Below are 13299 nucleotides of genomic sequence, written 5' to 3'. Positions count from 1 at the left end.
TATGGTTACCTGGTGCCGCAAAAGATCAACAGTCAACTCGCCGCTCGCAATGCTCGGTGGATTAGGATGGACAGGGAGATTAAGGACGTCTTCAGTTAAGCATAATGTGTCTAAGAGGGAGCTACGCCTTCCTTCGTCGTTAACCTTCTCAAGACTGGCTAGTGTTTGTCGTAGTTCTTCGGCATTTCGAATGGCTTCGTTGTGCTTGCGGATAGTTTCTTGCTGGGCGGCTAGCTGAGCATGACTGGAACCTTGTTGAGACGAAGAAGGTATTGCCTGGTACTGAGATGATAAGGGCACAGGGATGGGGCCAGCTGATCGGCCAGCACCAATGATAGGCTCAGAAGGACGACGTGAAGGAAATCCGCGCTGTCCAGGAGTGGCCCAAACCAATAGAGGCTCGAGTTCTGCCCTCTTGTCCGCAAGGCCATAGATCTTTAGTGTGCTTCAATTCGTAGTCAGGACATGATCAGCTTGCTTGTTTGATTAAAAGATCCTTACATGGAAAGTGTGTAGGCCTTTGAACCGCCAACTGTTAGCAGGTATTAGAAATGAAAATAGAAGCATTTAAAAGAAGGTTGTGTACGGTTTCCGTCATTAATCACCCCTTCCACTGTAACTTGATGTCTATCGAGCAAAGGAGCCAGCTTTGCAGCCACATTCTTTGGTAAATGACCGACTTGCAAACCCGAAATATTCTTCACTTGGATTGCATTTCTAACATCATCAAGTCAGAGAGAAACAACTTGCTGTGCGGTTGAAGTGTCAATTACTTGTCATATGGATTGTGTGGTTCTCGGACCAATAGAACTTCTTCCCCCGGCCCGACCAGACCTAATCAAACGTCAAAGAAAATTAAGCTTCCAAAAACAACACACAGACATATATCTGCGCACCCTTATAATACTGGATTCCAACAACATTTGTGTTCAAGTTGCAATATATTTCATCTCTGAATTCTTCCTCTGGGGGCTCATCTGCTTCTTGTTGAGTACTGGGCATGGAAGGAGAAGGAACATCAACTAAAGCTTGACGGATTTGATTAAACCGATTCAATCCAGCTTGGGATGCGGTTCTTTTCTGGCTTGATCCAGAAGCGGCCAGCGCTTGAGAAATTTGCGCCAATCGGCTTTGAGATGCGTTTTTCTTAGACGCCTTAGACCCAGCTCCTTCCAAGATGGGCGCTTTTGCACTGGCTGGTATATCTGCTGGGTCAAGAGTTCTCATCGATACTGCTTGTCTTATCTTCTGCTGGTCCGGTGCCCTGGGTAAGCATTCAGAGTTTCGGTCTGGAAATCAAGCTTAGTTGGTTTAAAAGACAACTGTTACTCACGTCAATGCTTTGAATCCATCTACGGTGTCCAAAGATACACTTGCCAGTTGCGCAAGGATGATCTTATTCACGCATCCCCTGACGTTTTCAATAGATTTGTAAGTAATAATTCACTGAATTATCTGAGTCAATGCGTACCAGTGGCGCCATTCGACTGTTTCTCCTGATTCGGTGCGAGTAATTCGCCCATAGCGCAATGTCCCAATCGGTAATGGGGTATTCTTAAGTACCTGGTGAGAAAAGTGTAGATTCAAATATAACTGCACCCACTTGACATGGGGGCGGTGCGTGGCACCTAGCCCGTGCACTTTTGCTGTACTGCAAATTTGGTCAAAGTCCCCCGGTAAGTATTAGTCGACGCGTCGCATACACGGCAATGGCACACCGAAAACATGTGGCTTGTTGCCATCCTGTAGAATTACCGAGTCACGACGAGCAATTAGGAGACGCGTTGAGTTGAAAATGAGAACTAGAAGCGAAAAAATGGCTCAATTAAATACAAGTCCGAGTCACAAATTAAGCTCAATGCTCGGACGCGTTGACGCAAAATCACGTGCTTGTATGTGTGCGACGTCATGCACCGCGCAGGGCTCCTCCGACTGGAATCCGACATCACTGTCCTTCGAATCTACGAGCATGGGCGGCATTCGATCCCAAGCTTTGACACTGGTCTCGGCCATTCTTTTACTCGGGACGATATACTCAGTTTTCCAGGAAACATATCTGGACACATCCAATCCATTACTCACATTCCTTCCTCACAAACTCTCCGAAACTCATTACTTCGCCTCAAAAGCCAATCCGTTAAACGTCTACTTCATAAAACGGTCCTGGGGCTGGACAACGGCTGTATTCCTCTTCTCTTACCTAACTTCTCCGCCTCATCTTCGCACTAGTGCCAGATTCTTCCAATACTGCACTCTCACCATCTGTTGGCTGCTTTTCACAAGCTGGTTTTTCGGCCCCGCTATCATTGACAGAATCACGGTTTATTCCGGCGCAGAATGTGTATACCAACTACCGACCGGAGAGATTAACTCTGTTCCCTTGGACCTATGCTACGAAAAGACGGTTATCGCGCCTGAGACGCACCCCGCGCTCTTTGGATCGGACTTCGTGGCGCCAGCCGGATTGTCATTCAAGCCGCGTTTGAGGAGAGGCCACGACGTGTCGGGACACGTGTTTCTGCTTACGATGAGCATACTTTTCCTAGCAGAGCAGTTGAAGACATCGTTCAGCATTAGGGGTCCCTGGCCACGCCTGCACAGCTGGGCTGTAGCAAGCAATATCGCACTTTTGTGCATCTGGTTGCTTGGTTGCTATACTACAAGCGTATACTTCCACACGCCGTTTGAGAAACTGACAGGATATTGTACGTCGTATTTACTGTGGTGTAGAAACCTAAAACTGAACCTACTTTTTTTATCAGTACTTGGAATTTCTAGCTTTGGAGTTTCGCTACTGTTGCGAAACTTATTTTTCAAATCACCACAACCCTTACCTCAGCAACAGGTGAACAGGAATGTCGATTAAGCCTCTTACGATGGATCGGAGGAGCCAATGAGACTTGGACATAATATAGGCTTTTCCCAAATCTACACAATTGGTGATAACTTTTATGAAGTGTAGCTTAGCGTTTAAATGAAGCAACGATCATGACATTTGTATATACGTAGTTAAGATTTAAGCTTAATTTTTACAGTACTAGTATATACTATCAAACATTTTATGGTTCATTTCATTCTATCATAATGTAAGGTAGGAATATGCTTCGCACGCGTTGCTTAAACGCCGCAAGCTCAGTGAAATGGCTCTGCACACTACACGGCTTGCAGACCGGTTTGGGTCGGAACTAGTATTGGTTCTGATCATGATCGTGTCGGCCAGGTTCAGCCCCCGAATCACGGTGGTGTGACTATCTAAGTCCTCTATATATCGAACAAGTGCCTCCGAGGACCGAACCATGTCGACTCGATCGTGATCGAGCTGCAATTGCAGACGAACCTGGGGTAGGACATGGAATTCAAAATGAATGGGTCGGTGTCCAATCCCTCTCACAAAGTACATAAAATTGGTAAGGAGACTTTCAGATTGCACTACACCTGCTTGAGCGCTTACTAGGTGATCTAAGACACGCGACCGGCTGTCATAGTCCACGAGGCATGCACGCAAGCGGACTTTTTGGCCGATTTTGATCAAATTATAAGTACTGATGCAGCACGTTAGGATGCGGTGCTTGCTTAATTGCCTTTAATTATCTCGCTTATCTCAACACTACGGTTCCGTTGCTCGATAGCGCTCGATCAGTCCACACAACGGTATCCTCGGTTTCTCCACTCCGACTTGCTTGCCAATCGAGATATAAGTCCTTGGATTGGATAGGGTATTGGAGAACAAAAGGCTCCAGATAATTGGCCCTACTAAAAGAATGCGTGTATACATAGCCCTGAAGCTCTAAGTTTTGTAATAGTCTGGACCTTTTCACATTCTTTCAATAGCATCTCAAATATTTAAATGAGATCATTCACAAATAATCCTGAGTGATCCTCACGAGTGTGGTTCAAGGAAGTGGCACCGCACGGTATGTTTATAAAATAAAAGTATGACGATCCGAGCATTTATAACATACTTGCTTCCCTTTTCCCTCTCGTTATTGTGTTGAGGCCTTTATCATTCTCGATGTTGCAAGAAAAATTTGGCCGGAGTCTTGACTGTGCGAGATGTCGAGATTAACTTATTTCGTGAAAGTGTGGCTGGTCGGAACAAGCGCCTATCGTCTTTGCGAACTGACTTTGGAAGGCATGTGCAGGTTCTGATACTCTCAGAGGTTTGCATCATACCAAGTACACTAGTGGCGCTGTTTTCGTATTTTGATTCGTCCATTACTTCTTTATGACTAGATTATAAATAGCTATCAAAACTAGAGGCACAGGCCCCGCGCGCGCTCAAAAGGGCCCAAGTTTAAAGTTAGAAAAAAAGTTAGTGTCTGACGGGAAACTTGTCAAGTATCAAGGTCAATTTCGCAGAATGGACAAGTCACCCTGCATCAATATTTTGAAAGCCTTAACTTCAGACGTCGTAGTGTAAACGTAGAAAGTTGTACTGGCGGACTACTGGTGGACATAAGGACTCTGATCATGATCGTGAGTACTATGATCGTCCCGTTTGACATATCGGACGGGACGAGACTGCTGGCGTTTCCGATCATGATCGACTGTGTGGCGCACCCGAGTATATACTGTTTTGGACATTTGAGTGGTTGTCGATCACACGGTGACGGTGATGGGTGGGATACATACCAGCGCGGTGGCGACGTCGATGTTCAGCGCGATGTACCAGGGTTGTCTCTGAGATTGGAATGAGAATGTGATTTGTGATGTAGAGATAGTCGCTCTGTCAACAGGCCCGTGAAAGGGAACTTGTGGACATGAACGGGAGAGTGGAAATAGTCAGAATATGGTAAAAGGTAACATTTCGAGTACATAAGGACTCTTCACGTTCTATCTGTGAATGGGAAAATCAATATACTCTGTATATTCACATATGGAATTGTTGGAGTCAGGGGTCTCTCAAACAAAATGCAGCGCCGCAGTTGTATTGGTATTGGTCATGCCTTCAGTGCCAATAGACGTATCAATGTAATGATCTCCATTTTGATTTGTGTACTCTGTATGTTAGGAGCTGCGGGTGACAGAGTAGCAGCAATCATCTTTCCAAATGACTCGGAAACACCGGTCATGACTGGTTTTTGCTCTCACCGCATTGGAATACTCGGAGGAGTCACCTTCGTTAGAGGTATTTCGGGTGGAAGTCACGATAGGGGCTTACTTAGCTCAACAAATTACCTTGGTCAGGCTGATGGCACGGGTTGTGCTCGCTAGGAACGGAACAGACTCAAAATTAAAAGCGGGGCTAAGGTCCGACGATTGTGTAGCTGCTACTGGGAGATGACGTGTGCAAGCCTAGGCGCCGAGTCTTTCGGAAGATAGGGGGTCTTATCAGACTGTTTGCTAGTAGCTTTTTTTTTTATTTTTCGAGGTTGATATAAGTTTACCCGCAGCCTTGAAATGGTTGAGATGGGTGTCAAACAATTGATGTAGCGCCAGAAGCGGTTCCCAAAGTGACTGAGTCGTGACACACAGACAATTGAGAGGCATTGAAAGGCTATGAGAGGAACAACAAGAAATAAAAGAGACTTGAGAAGGACAATAATGCGACAAGGGGGACAAGAAACTGTGGGGATGGATTTGAAATGATCGGGGCGACGGAGTCAAAAAAGAGAGCAGGACGCGATCACGTGATGTTGTTGAATGCGGATCGTGAGATTAGAAAAGCCAAGGGGGGAAAGTGGACCGCGTCTTTTATTTATTTCTCGCACCTGCCTGCCGCACCCACCCCACGACGCCTACGACTCCATTAACGTTATCTACTCTCTCTACTCTTGCTTCATATTCATCAACAACGCCTTGTCTCTAATTCACAAAATACACAAAACTGCCCACAGCACTGCCCGCGCGTAATGCTCGTGTCTACTCCCACAAAGCCCTATGTCAACCCATGCGACTCAGGCGTGCCCGTTTCTCCCAAATATAATAGGCGCCACTGCAGTCCGACCCCTGCCTCATCCTGCGACTCTCCAATGCTCCCTTCATCCCCTCTCCGTTTCCGTCAGCGACCTCTCGCGCCCATAGACACAAATACTCCATCTCCCGCTACAATCCCACCCTACCGTGACAACGACTCTTTGCAGTCTCCATACAACCCAACAGCGCTGGCGCAGACCTACAATCCGTTCTTTGCTACTAGGCCACAGCCTATCACTGCAGACGAGGAGGATGGCTCCATCTTTCTTTCGTCTACCGGATCACCGTCCGCTTCGTTTACTCCCTTTTTCACAACCTCTTCTTCTCAGCAGCCTCTGCTGACTCCTGTAAAGCAGGGGCATCGTTCCGGAACAAAGCCTGCCATGCCAGCCAGGCCCTCATCCAACCCGCTCTTCGGAAGCACTCCTGCTGCGCCACCGGCCGAGCTAGTGTCTAGTTCCCGAGTCGGGGTCGGCACCAAGCGCAAGTCAACGCCGCTAGCCACCCCTCTCTGTACGAATACCCTTACTCCTTTGAAGATTACCCAATCTAGGCGCTCCGACTCCTCTGTGGGGTTCGAGTGTCTCGCTCCACTCCCAGCTCCAAAGTTTGTCGACCGCACGCCAAATACCAAAGCGGAGACAGAAGCGTATCTCAAGAGACAGACAGCGTCCTTGACGCGGTTGCGACTTTCTGATCAGAACTCATTTGCTGTCAACGACGAGAATGCGTTCCCTAGTGCACCAAGTGATTCGGGCTGTGAGATGGATGAAGACGAACCAGGCGACGCTCTGTTCCTGGACAAGCCCCGGTTCGGCGCCACCAACAATGAACAACACCCTAGATCTCTGGCCTTTCTCCCGTCTGTTTCGAAGGGCAAGGGAAAAGAAGAAGTAGTCGAAGCCATCTCTCCAGGGGGACACATTACCAAACGACGGGCACGAGCTAGGCCTCTTTCTGCAGAACTACGTGAACACGCTTTCAAGGTACCGAAATCTCCCACTAGGGTATGTTTTCATTTATTCCTCTAGCGAATAAACGTTTAAACTAATATATGCTATTGTAGCAGTCGGGAATTCCGACCAGAGTTGGTGCTAACCGACCCCGACACAGTGGTCCTGTTGCATTTCCATCCACTGCTCATCGTGGTCGAGCTTCTCCTAGTTCTGCGTCATCTTCGTCAGATGCAGGCTCTCCCCGCCCCCGCCGTCGGATCAGCAGCGGTTCGATTTTTGCTCGTCCTCAGCCTGTCAATCATCCAATGTACCCACCTCGACCTCCACTCAGCAGGATTGAAAGTGTTAGCGCCGCTAGCCTCTTTTTCGGCCCCGCCATCCCGGTGACAGCGCCTGCTGCCACCCCGTCACGCACTGGCAGTACTGTACCTTCTCCCGCTGAAAACTTTGCTTCGATGCTGCGCACCGACAACGTTGCCCAACGGCCAAATTTAGCTAACAGACACAGCTATGCGGGCCCCGAATCCGGAGTTTCTGATCGAATGTGGAATGCATTTCAAACACGAAATTTATCGCCCTCGCCTGGGTCTTCTCCTTACAAACCTGGGAATGAGGGTGCTCGCATGTTGGTCATGGACATGGACGATGATGAAGATGCTTTCTTTGGGGGTGACGAGCCGTCATTCGCTGTGCCAATTGCAGATATGACCCGAAGTTCTCCGTCTCCGAAACCCAGAACATCTTTGCAGATGAAGTTTAAGCCTCGCGAGTCTGTGCAGGGTAGTGACGAAGATGAGATGACCTCAACGGGCTCAAGTGCCGCAGGAGACATTATGCCGAAAGCTTCGACGAGTGTTAGTTCCATTTGCTCAGACGAGGGTCTGGTTACCCCAGGCGTTACTCCTGAAGATTCTTCCGGGTGGCCTAACTCGAGAGTCTTCGTCAATGGAGACGATACCCACCCATACAATCCTGAAGGCATTGACGTTGACGCGTTTATTGTGAAGACTCTGGCTGCTGCCTCAAAGGGGTCTGCAATGCCCAAGAAAGCACCTGGAACACCCGTGAAGAAGGTCAGAATAAGTTATTTTGGAAATGACCGTCCTTGGCAAAGTGCTGTAGCTTCGAAAGTCGCAATGCCAGATGCCTTTCAATTTGCTAATGCCAGGGGTGCTCCACGGAAGAGCATGCCTTCTGCCTTTCCCAAAGCTGATGCGCTGATTGGTCGTACTCGTTCAAATACGGCTAAATTAAACGGAGAGCGACAAACATACAACACAGACACAGAAGAGGAAGAAGAGTACAGCCCGAGTATTCGAAGAAATTCCTATAAGGGACTTGGGATGGGTCTGCCACCTCCGACCGCAAAGGGTGCCGTGAATGCCATTCCCCGGGCCCGGTGGTTGATGCGGAGGAGCAGTAGTGGTGCTTTTTCCAGTGGCAGCGAATCAACATCGCTCACCAGTACACCCACGCGAACAACAAAGGCAATCGGTTAGTAAGCCGTTTTCTATTTCTTTTATTTGGTTCATTCCGGCTGTGTGCATATGTTGTCATGTTTGTTTTATTTTTTTCTTTTACTAAAACTGTTGGACAGATTGGCAACTCCCCAATCCTCGAAGACCGATCCGCCTTTCTCCTTCAAGCGACTCATTGAACAAGGCATCCCCTCGATCTGCCTCGGGGTCATCTTCGAGCTCTATAGCCACTTTCAATTCCAATTCCCCTACCAATGGCAAGCGGTCCGTAGTAGCGCCTGAACGAGCTGCCCATCATTTAGCTCCGAGACCGTCAATGACAACGCGGCGTTTGTCGGATTCTTACGATGATGAACAGCAACCTGGGCGATTTGAGCGCGATTTTGAAGAAATAGAAGAAATTGGTTGTGGCGAATTTGGCAAAGTCATTAAAGTCCAATGCAAGTCAGGCGACGGTCTGGAGGTATTTGCGATCAAGAAGTCGAAACGATTCGAAGGAGCGAAACATCGGTATGTTTTCATTTTCTTTCATTTATTCAATTTTCTCTATGGGATTTTGTGTTCCCTTTTGTCGTGTCTGCTAAAAGTGCCTGCACTGCATGATTGAGGTGCGGGTGCTATTACAACTCCCGCTCAGAAAAAAGAATACCCTCATTCCGAGATTTGGGACAGGGGTCTTTTTATGGAACATGCTTCCTTTCCTTGTTTTTTTGCATGCAGTTGCTATGGTTCTTGGTGACTGATTATATGCTCACCCGTATTTAGACTCCGACTGCGGGAGGAGGTTGATATCCTGAAGCATCTATCACAAGCCGCATTAACTCAGTATGTCGACGGGCGCCATCCTAACGTTTTGGCGTACATCGATAGTTGGGAGGAAGACGAAGCACTGTTCATTCGCACCGAACTATGCGAATCGGGCAACCTGGCGAGATTCCTGTGGGAGTACGGTCGCGTCTTCCCTCGCCTGGATGAAGCACGGGTGTGGAAGATCATTGCTGATCTGAGTAACGTAAGTCACACAGTGCTACGCAATTAATCTATTCGGCTCCCCCGAAGATGCTCATCAAAACGATTAATGCTTCTTTTTTTCGCACAGGGTTTAAGATTCATTCACGATTCTGGAGTAATCCACCTCGACTTGAAGCCGTCGAATGTGTTTGTGACCAAGGAGGGTCGATTTAAAATTGGAGATTTTGGAATGGCGTCGTTGTGGCCTCGACCGATGAAAAACTCGAGTTCGGACACAGCTTGCGGAAGTGAAGAAAGAGGGAACGGATGTAGTGGCAGTGCGAATGGGGGCGGTTTCGAACGCGAAGGAGACAAGTTGTACTTGGCACCTGAGGTGCTTCAAGGACGGTATGGAAAGGCTGCTGATGTGTTCAGGTGAGTCGCACGGTTTGCACGGTACCCGCGAGAAGAATTCTCACGTTGTGTCTGATCTTAGCTTTGGTATGACGATCTTGGAAACGGCATCGAATATCGTCGTCCCTGACCAGTTGAGTTTATTTCTCGATTTAGACGGTTGGCGGGCCGCGGAGGGCGCTCGTCACCGGTCTCTATGTTTTGGAGGAGCTGAAGACTGACTGAATTGTTCTCTTACTTAGAGGAGATGGATGGCAGCGCTTGCGACGCGAGGATCTGTCGCAGGTGGACCTTGATGAATACAGCACCGAGATGATTGACATCATCCGGAACACAATGCGCACGGATCCGGACAAGCGCCTGACGATGGAGGAGGTGTGTGGACACCCTGTAGTCCGTCGAGCGCGCGAGGCGATGGAGGTACTCCGACGACAACTGACAGAGGAGGGCGGGGATGTGTGGAAAGCGTCGCCGCTGGCGGGAGTGAGGAGTGGATTTCTGGAGGAGATACTGGGGCGAGATGAGAGGGTGATGGATACGGATGCGTGACTTTGTTTTGCTGGATCGGTTGCTGGTTGGAAGATACCCTGGCTTCGTTTCCCTGATATTGCCATTACAACAGCTACTGCGCTCACTACATGACTAGGACGACGACGACGACGACGATGCGAAGAGAAGGATATTACTGGGACTCTATGCTACATACACAGGATGATTATGTTTAATAGTATACGTAGGTAGATAATAGAAAATATATGTTTGCCTCTTTATCTGATAGGCTCGCTAAGAGCGCATAACTGGTCTAACCGCTTTAGGAAGTCGGTTGGTTCCTGGCCTAAAGTGAACCGGTTCAGTATTTTTCACTCGCCTATAACTATAACTATCCGGCCCTCTTTCTACAACCACCAACTACGCAACTTATCCCGCCCAGATGGGCTACCAGAACACACCCTACCCCCGCCCCCTCGTTCCCAACAACCCAGACTGTGCTCCCGTCGATTTCCGCGCGTTCTATCCCTACACCCCCAACGAGGTCAAGCACAGGAAAAGGACAACCAGTGCCCAGCTCAAGGTCCTCGAGTCCGTCTTTAAAAATGATACCAAGCCCAATGCCGCCCTCCGCAGTGAGCTTGCCCTCCAGCTCGACATGACTCCCCGCGGTGTCCAGGTATGTCTTGCTCTTTTCGCGTCTACTCTCCCTCCTCACCGACGCGTTCCAGGTCTGGTTCCAGAATCGGTCCGTTTTCATGTTTCTTATGTTCTCTCTCTGTCTTTCAACTTTTTCTCTTTTTTTCTGATAGCCGAGCGAAGGAAAAGGTCAAGGGTGGTAAGGGCGCTCTGTCCAAGGTGTCCATCGAGGATTTCAAGGACGACGACTACTCTTCGCTCCCTGGCAAGGACGACGTTTCTGACTCCCTCCAGCGTCAAGGCTCGTCGCATGACGAAATAGACGCGTATTCTCTCTCTCCGAATGCCACCACACCCGCACCAATCTCTCCACCAAGTCTTCGTCTCGTCACCGACTCGAATAACTTCCCTTGGCAAAACTCTCCTGTAGACCCTGCACCAGACAGCGCCACCCTGCCTATCCGTCCTCCTACCAACACATTCGTTTCTTCCAATTCCGACAGTAGCTCCAGTAGCTCAGGGAACAACCCTGATCTCCACATACACAGACGCGGCTCGCTTCCTCTCAACGCGTTTCCCCAGCCCAATTCCTCCATGGACAGTCCCAACACTGAATTTGATCCTTTCCTTCGCCGCTGCTCCGTTGATGCTAGCCTGGCACGTCTCGCTTCGAACCCCTTTGCTAGTTTGGCCAGGGCAAAAAATAGCGCGTTGTATGGTCCAGGGGTAGGTGTTGTGATGCCAGGCGCTAATAACGGCACTCGCCACCAACATCAGCTTAATCGCATGCCTTATGGATACCATCCACCACCTCATCAGAGGCGTGGCATGCTGTCCGGTTTCGCATCTATGCCCCAGCAGGCGAGCCTGCGTCGCCTTTCGATGGACTCCCGTTCAACCCGTTTCCCTTCTATCACTAGGACCCATCAAAGTCAATCTCCCTCTCCTGTCACCACACCTTACAACGCCGCTATCAGGGTCTCTCTTCCCGACCAGCGCTTGTATGCGCTCTCGCAGCGCCCTTTGGCGTCTCCAATCCCAGGGCCTTTGCCCTCGCCTGGGTTCTCGTTTGGTGCTGCCAATACGCCTCCTATGGCTTCGCCTAGCTCTGGCGATAGTGAGCGCAATTCTCCAGACTCGCTGCGATCATTTAGCTTCCGAGGAGACGATGAGGACAGCGCTATGTCGCCTTCATACGATGCCTATTCCCGTTTCGGTTCGATAGCGTCGATCGCCACTAGTGATTCGAGCATCACCAGTTCGTATTACGGCGACATCGGGGGCCCTGCTGTTGATCATCGCTTGGCGGAGGAAAGAAGAGACTCTTGGTACGTTTAGACTTTCAATTTGTCCTCCAATCATATTCTTTTTTCTTCCGTTCATTCCAATCAGATTTACTAATTCGCTACCGCCTTCCAGTGCGTCGGGGCATTTCTTGGGGATGATGTCGGGTCTTGATGTCGGCCATGGTGCAGAGAGCATGCACGTACCGACTTACACGCCGCAAGAGGATTATCAATACTCAAATGTGACTGATGGTGTCGAATTGACGGCTACTTCGAATGTGCAGCATCAACACCACCACCAACAGCAGCAAGTGCAGCCAAATTCTGATCCCAACTACCCTTCCCCCACCTCTACAATAACCCCGAGGGACAGCCCGCATGCACAAGACACAACAGTGGTTACTGGAACACCTCCTATCTCTATCTCCACTTCTAGCGAGCTGGCGTTCGCGTTGGACAGCAAATCTAACCAGGTTTGTTCTTTTTCCTAATGAGGATAAGCGCGTCGCTGACTAGTTCATCATATTGTTGCGTTGTTCATGTAGAAGGCAAACGGACAGGAGCAGTATTTGACATACGGTAGCGAGCCTCAAGTGGCTTCGGAGCAGGACGGCGCTTCTTACTACCCTGCGCAGAATCAAGACGCCCATACCCAGGATTCACAGCAAGAAATTACATTCCCTACTTCCAACTATTCCGAGAGTTACTCAGGCGACGCCTCTCAACAACAACACCAGCAGCAGCAGCAGGTGGATATGTTTAACGTCTTCGATCCTTCTGGACATTATGCGGACCCACTGCCCGCCACAATGCCTGCGGCGAATATCGGTAACGGCATGAACGCATTTGTTGCCTACACGTAAGTGTGGCAGGACCCTGGCGTTCGTTGGCGGGATGTGTTTGTGCAGTACGGCCAAGTCTCTCGGCGACTCCGGACAGGTTGTCTAGCAGCAGTACACATAGCCGTCATCAACAGGCGTTTATTAGCGGCAGCAATCTTTGTTTCCATCTCTGTGCCTGTCGTGTGCCTGCCTGGCTTTTCTTGATCTTTTTGGTCTTGTTTCAGGGTTTCATCCTGGCATTCGTCCCGAGTTATCTTTTTTCGCGATGTACATCGGATTGTTATCGCTTCGGGAACACATCCTATACATTTTTTGTTCCCGACTTTGC

At 49.2% G+C, this 13299-nt stretch overlaps 3 protein-coding genes across 3 annotated transcripts; all 3 read left to right on the top strand.

The window, feature by feature from the left end:
- Positions 1-1858: 1858 nt before the first annotated feature.
- Positions 1859-2866, top strand: JR316_0001952 (FIT family protein scs3; the record flags this gene model as incomplete). Its single annotated transcript, XM_047887748.1, has 2 exons — positions 1859-2705; positions 2763-2866. 2 exons carry the CDS (start codon positions 1859-1861, stop codon positions 2864-2866), a joined length of 951 nt encoding a protein of 316 aa, XP_047752671.1.
- A 2986-nt stretch (positions 2867-5852) lies between these two features.
- Positions 5853-10264, top strand: JR316_0001951 (Mitosis inhibitor protein kinase wee1; the record flags this gene model as incomplete). Its single annotated transcript, XM_047887747.1, has 6 exons — positions 5853-6923; positions 6983-8366; positions 8470-8860; positions 9116-9362; positions 9450-9736; positions 9958-10264. The coding sequence occupies 6 exons, from the start codon at positions 5853-5855 to the stop codon at positions 10262-10264; spliced, it is 3687 nt and encodes a 1228-aa protein (XP_047752670.1).
- Positions 10265-10646: 382 nt separating this feature from the next.
- JR316_0001950 (Homeobox protein HD-10) lies at positions 10647-12992 on the top strand (the record flags this gene model as incomplete). The annotated part of the gene is made up of 5 exons (XM_047887746.1): positions 10647-10883; positions 10936-10952; positions 11017-12171; positions 12263-12602; positions 12675-12992. The coding sequence occupies 5 exons, from the start codon at positions 10647-10649 to the stop codon at positions 12990-12992; spliced, it is 2067 nt and encodes a 688-aa protein (XP_047752669.1).
- Between the last annotated feature and the right edge of the window lie 307 nt (positions 12993-13299).

The sequence above is a fragment of the Psilocybe cubensis genome, chromosome 2 (genome assembly GCF_017499595.1).
Source record: "Psilocybe cubensis strain MGC-MH-2018 chromosome 2, whole genome shotgun sequence".
Taxonomy (NCBI): Eukaryota; Fungi; Basidiomycota; class Agaricomycetes; order Agaricales; family Agrocybaceae; genus Psilocybe; species Psilocybe cubensis.
This window is presented reverse-complemented; position numbering and strand designations above follow the sequence as displayed.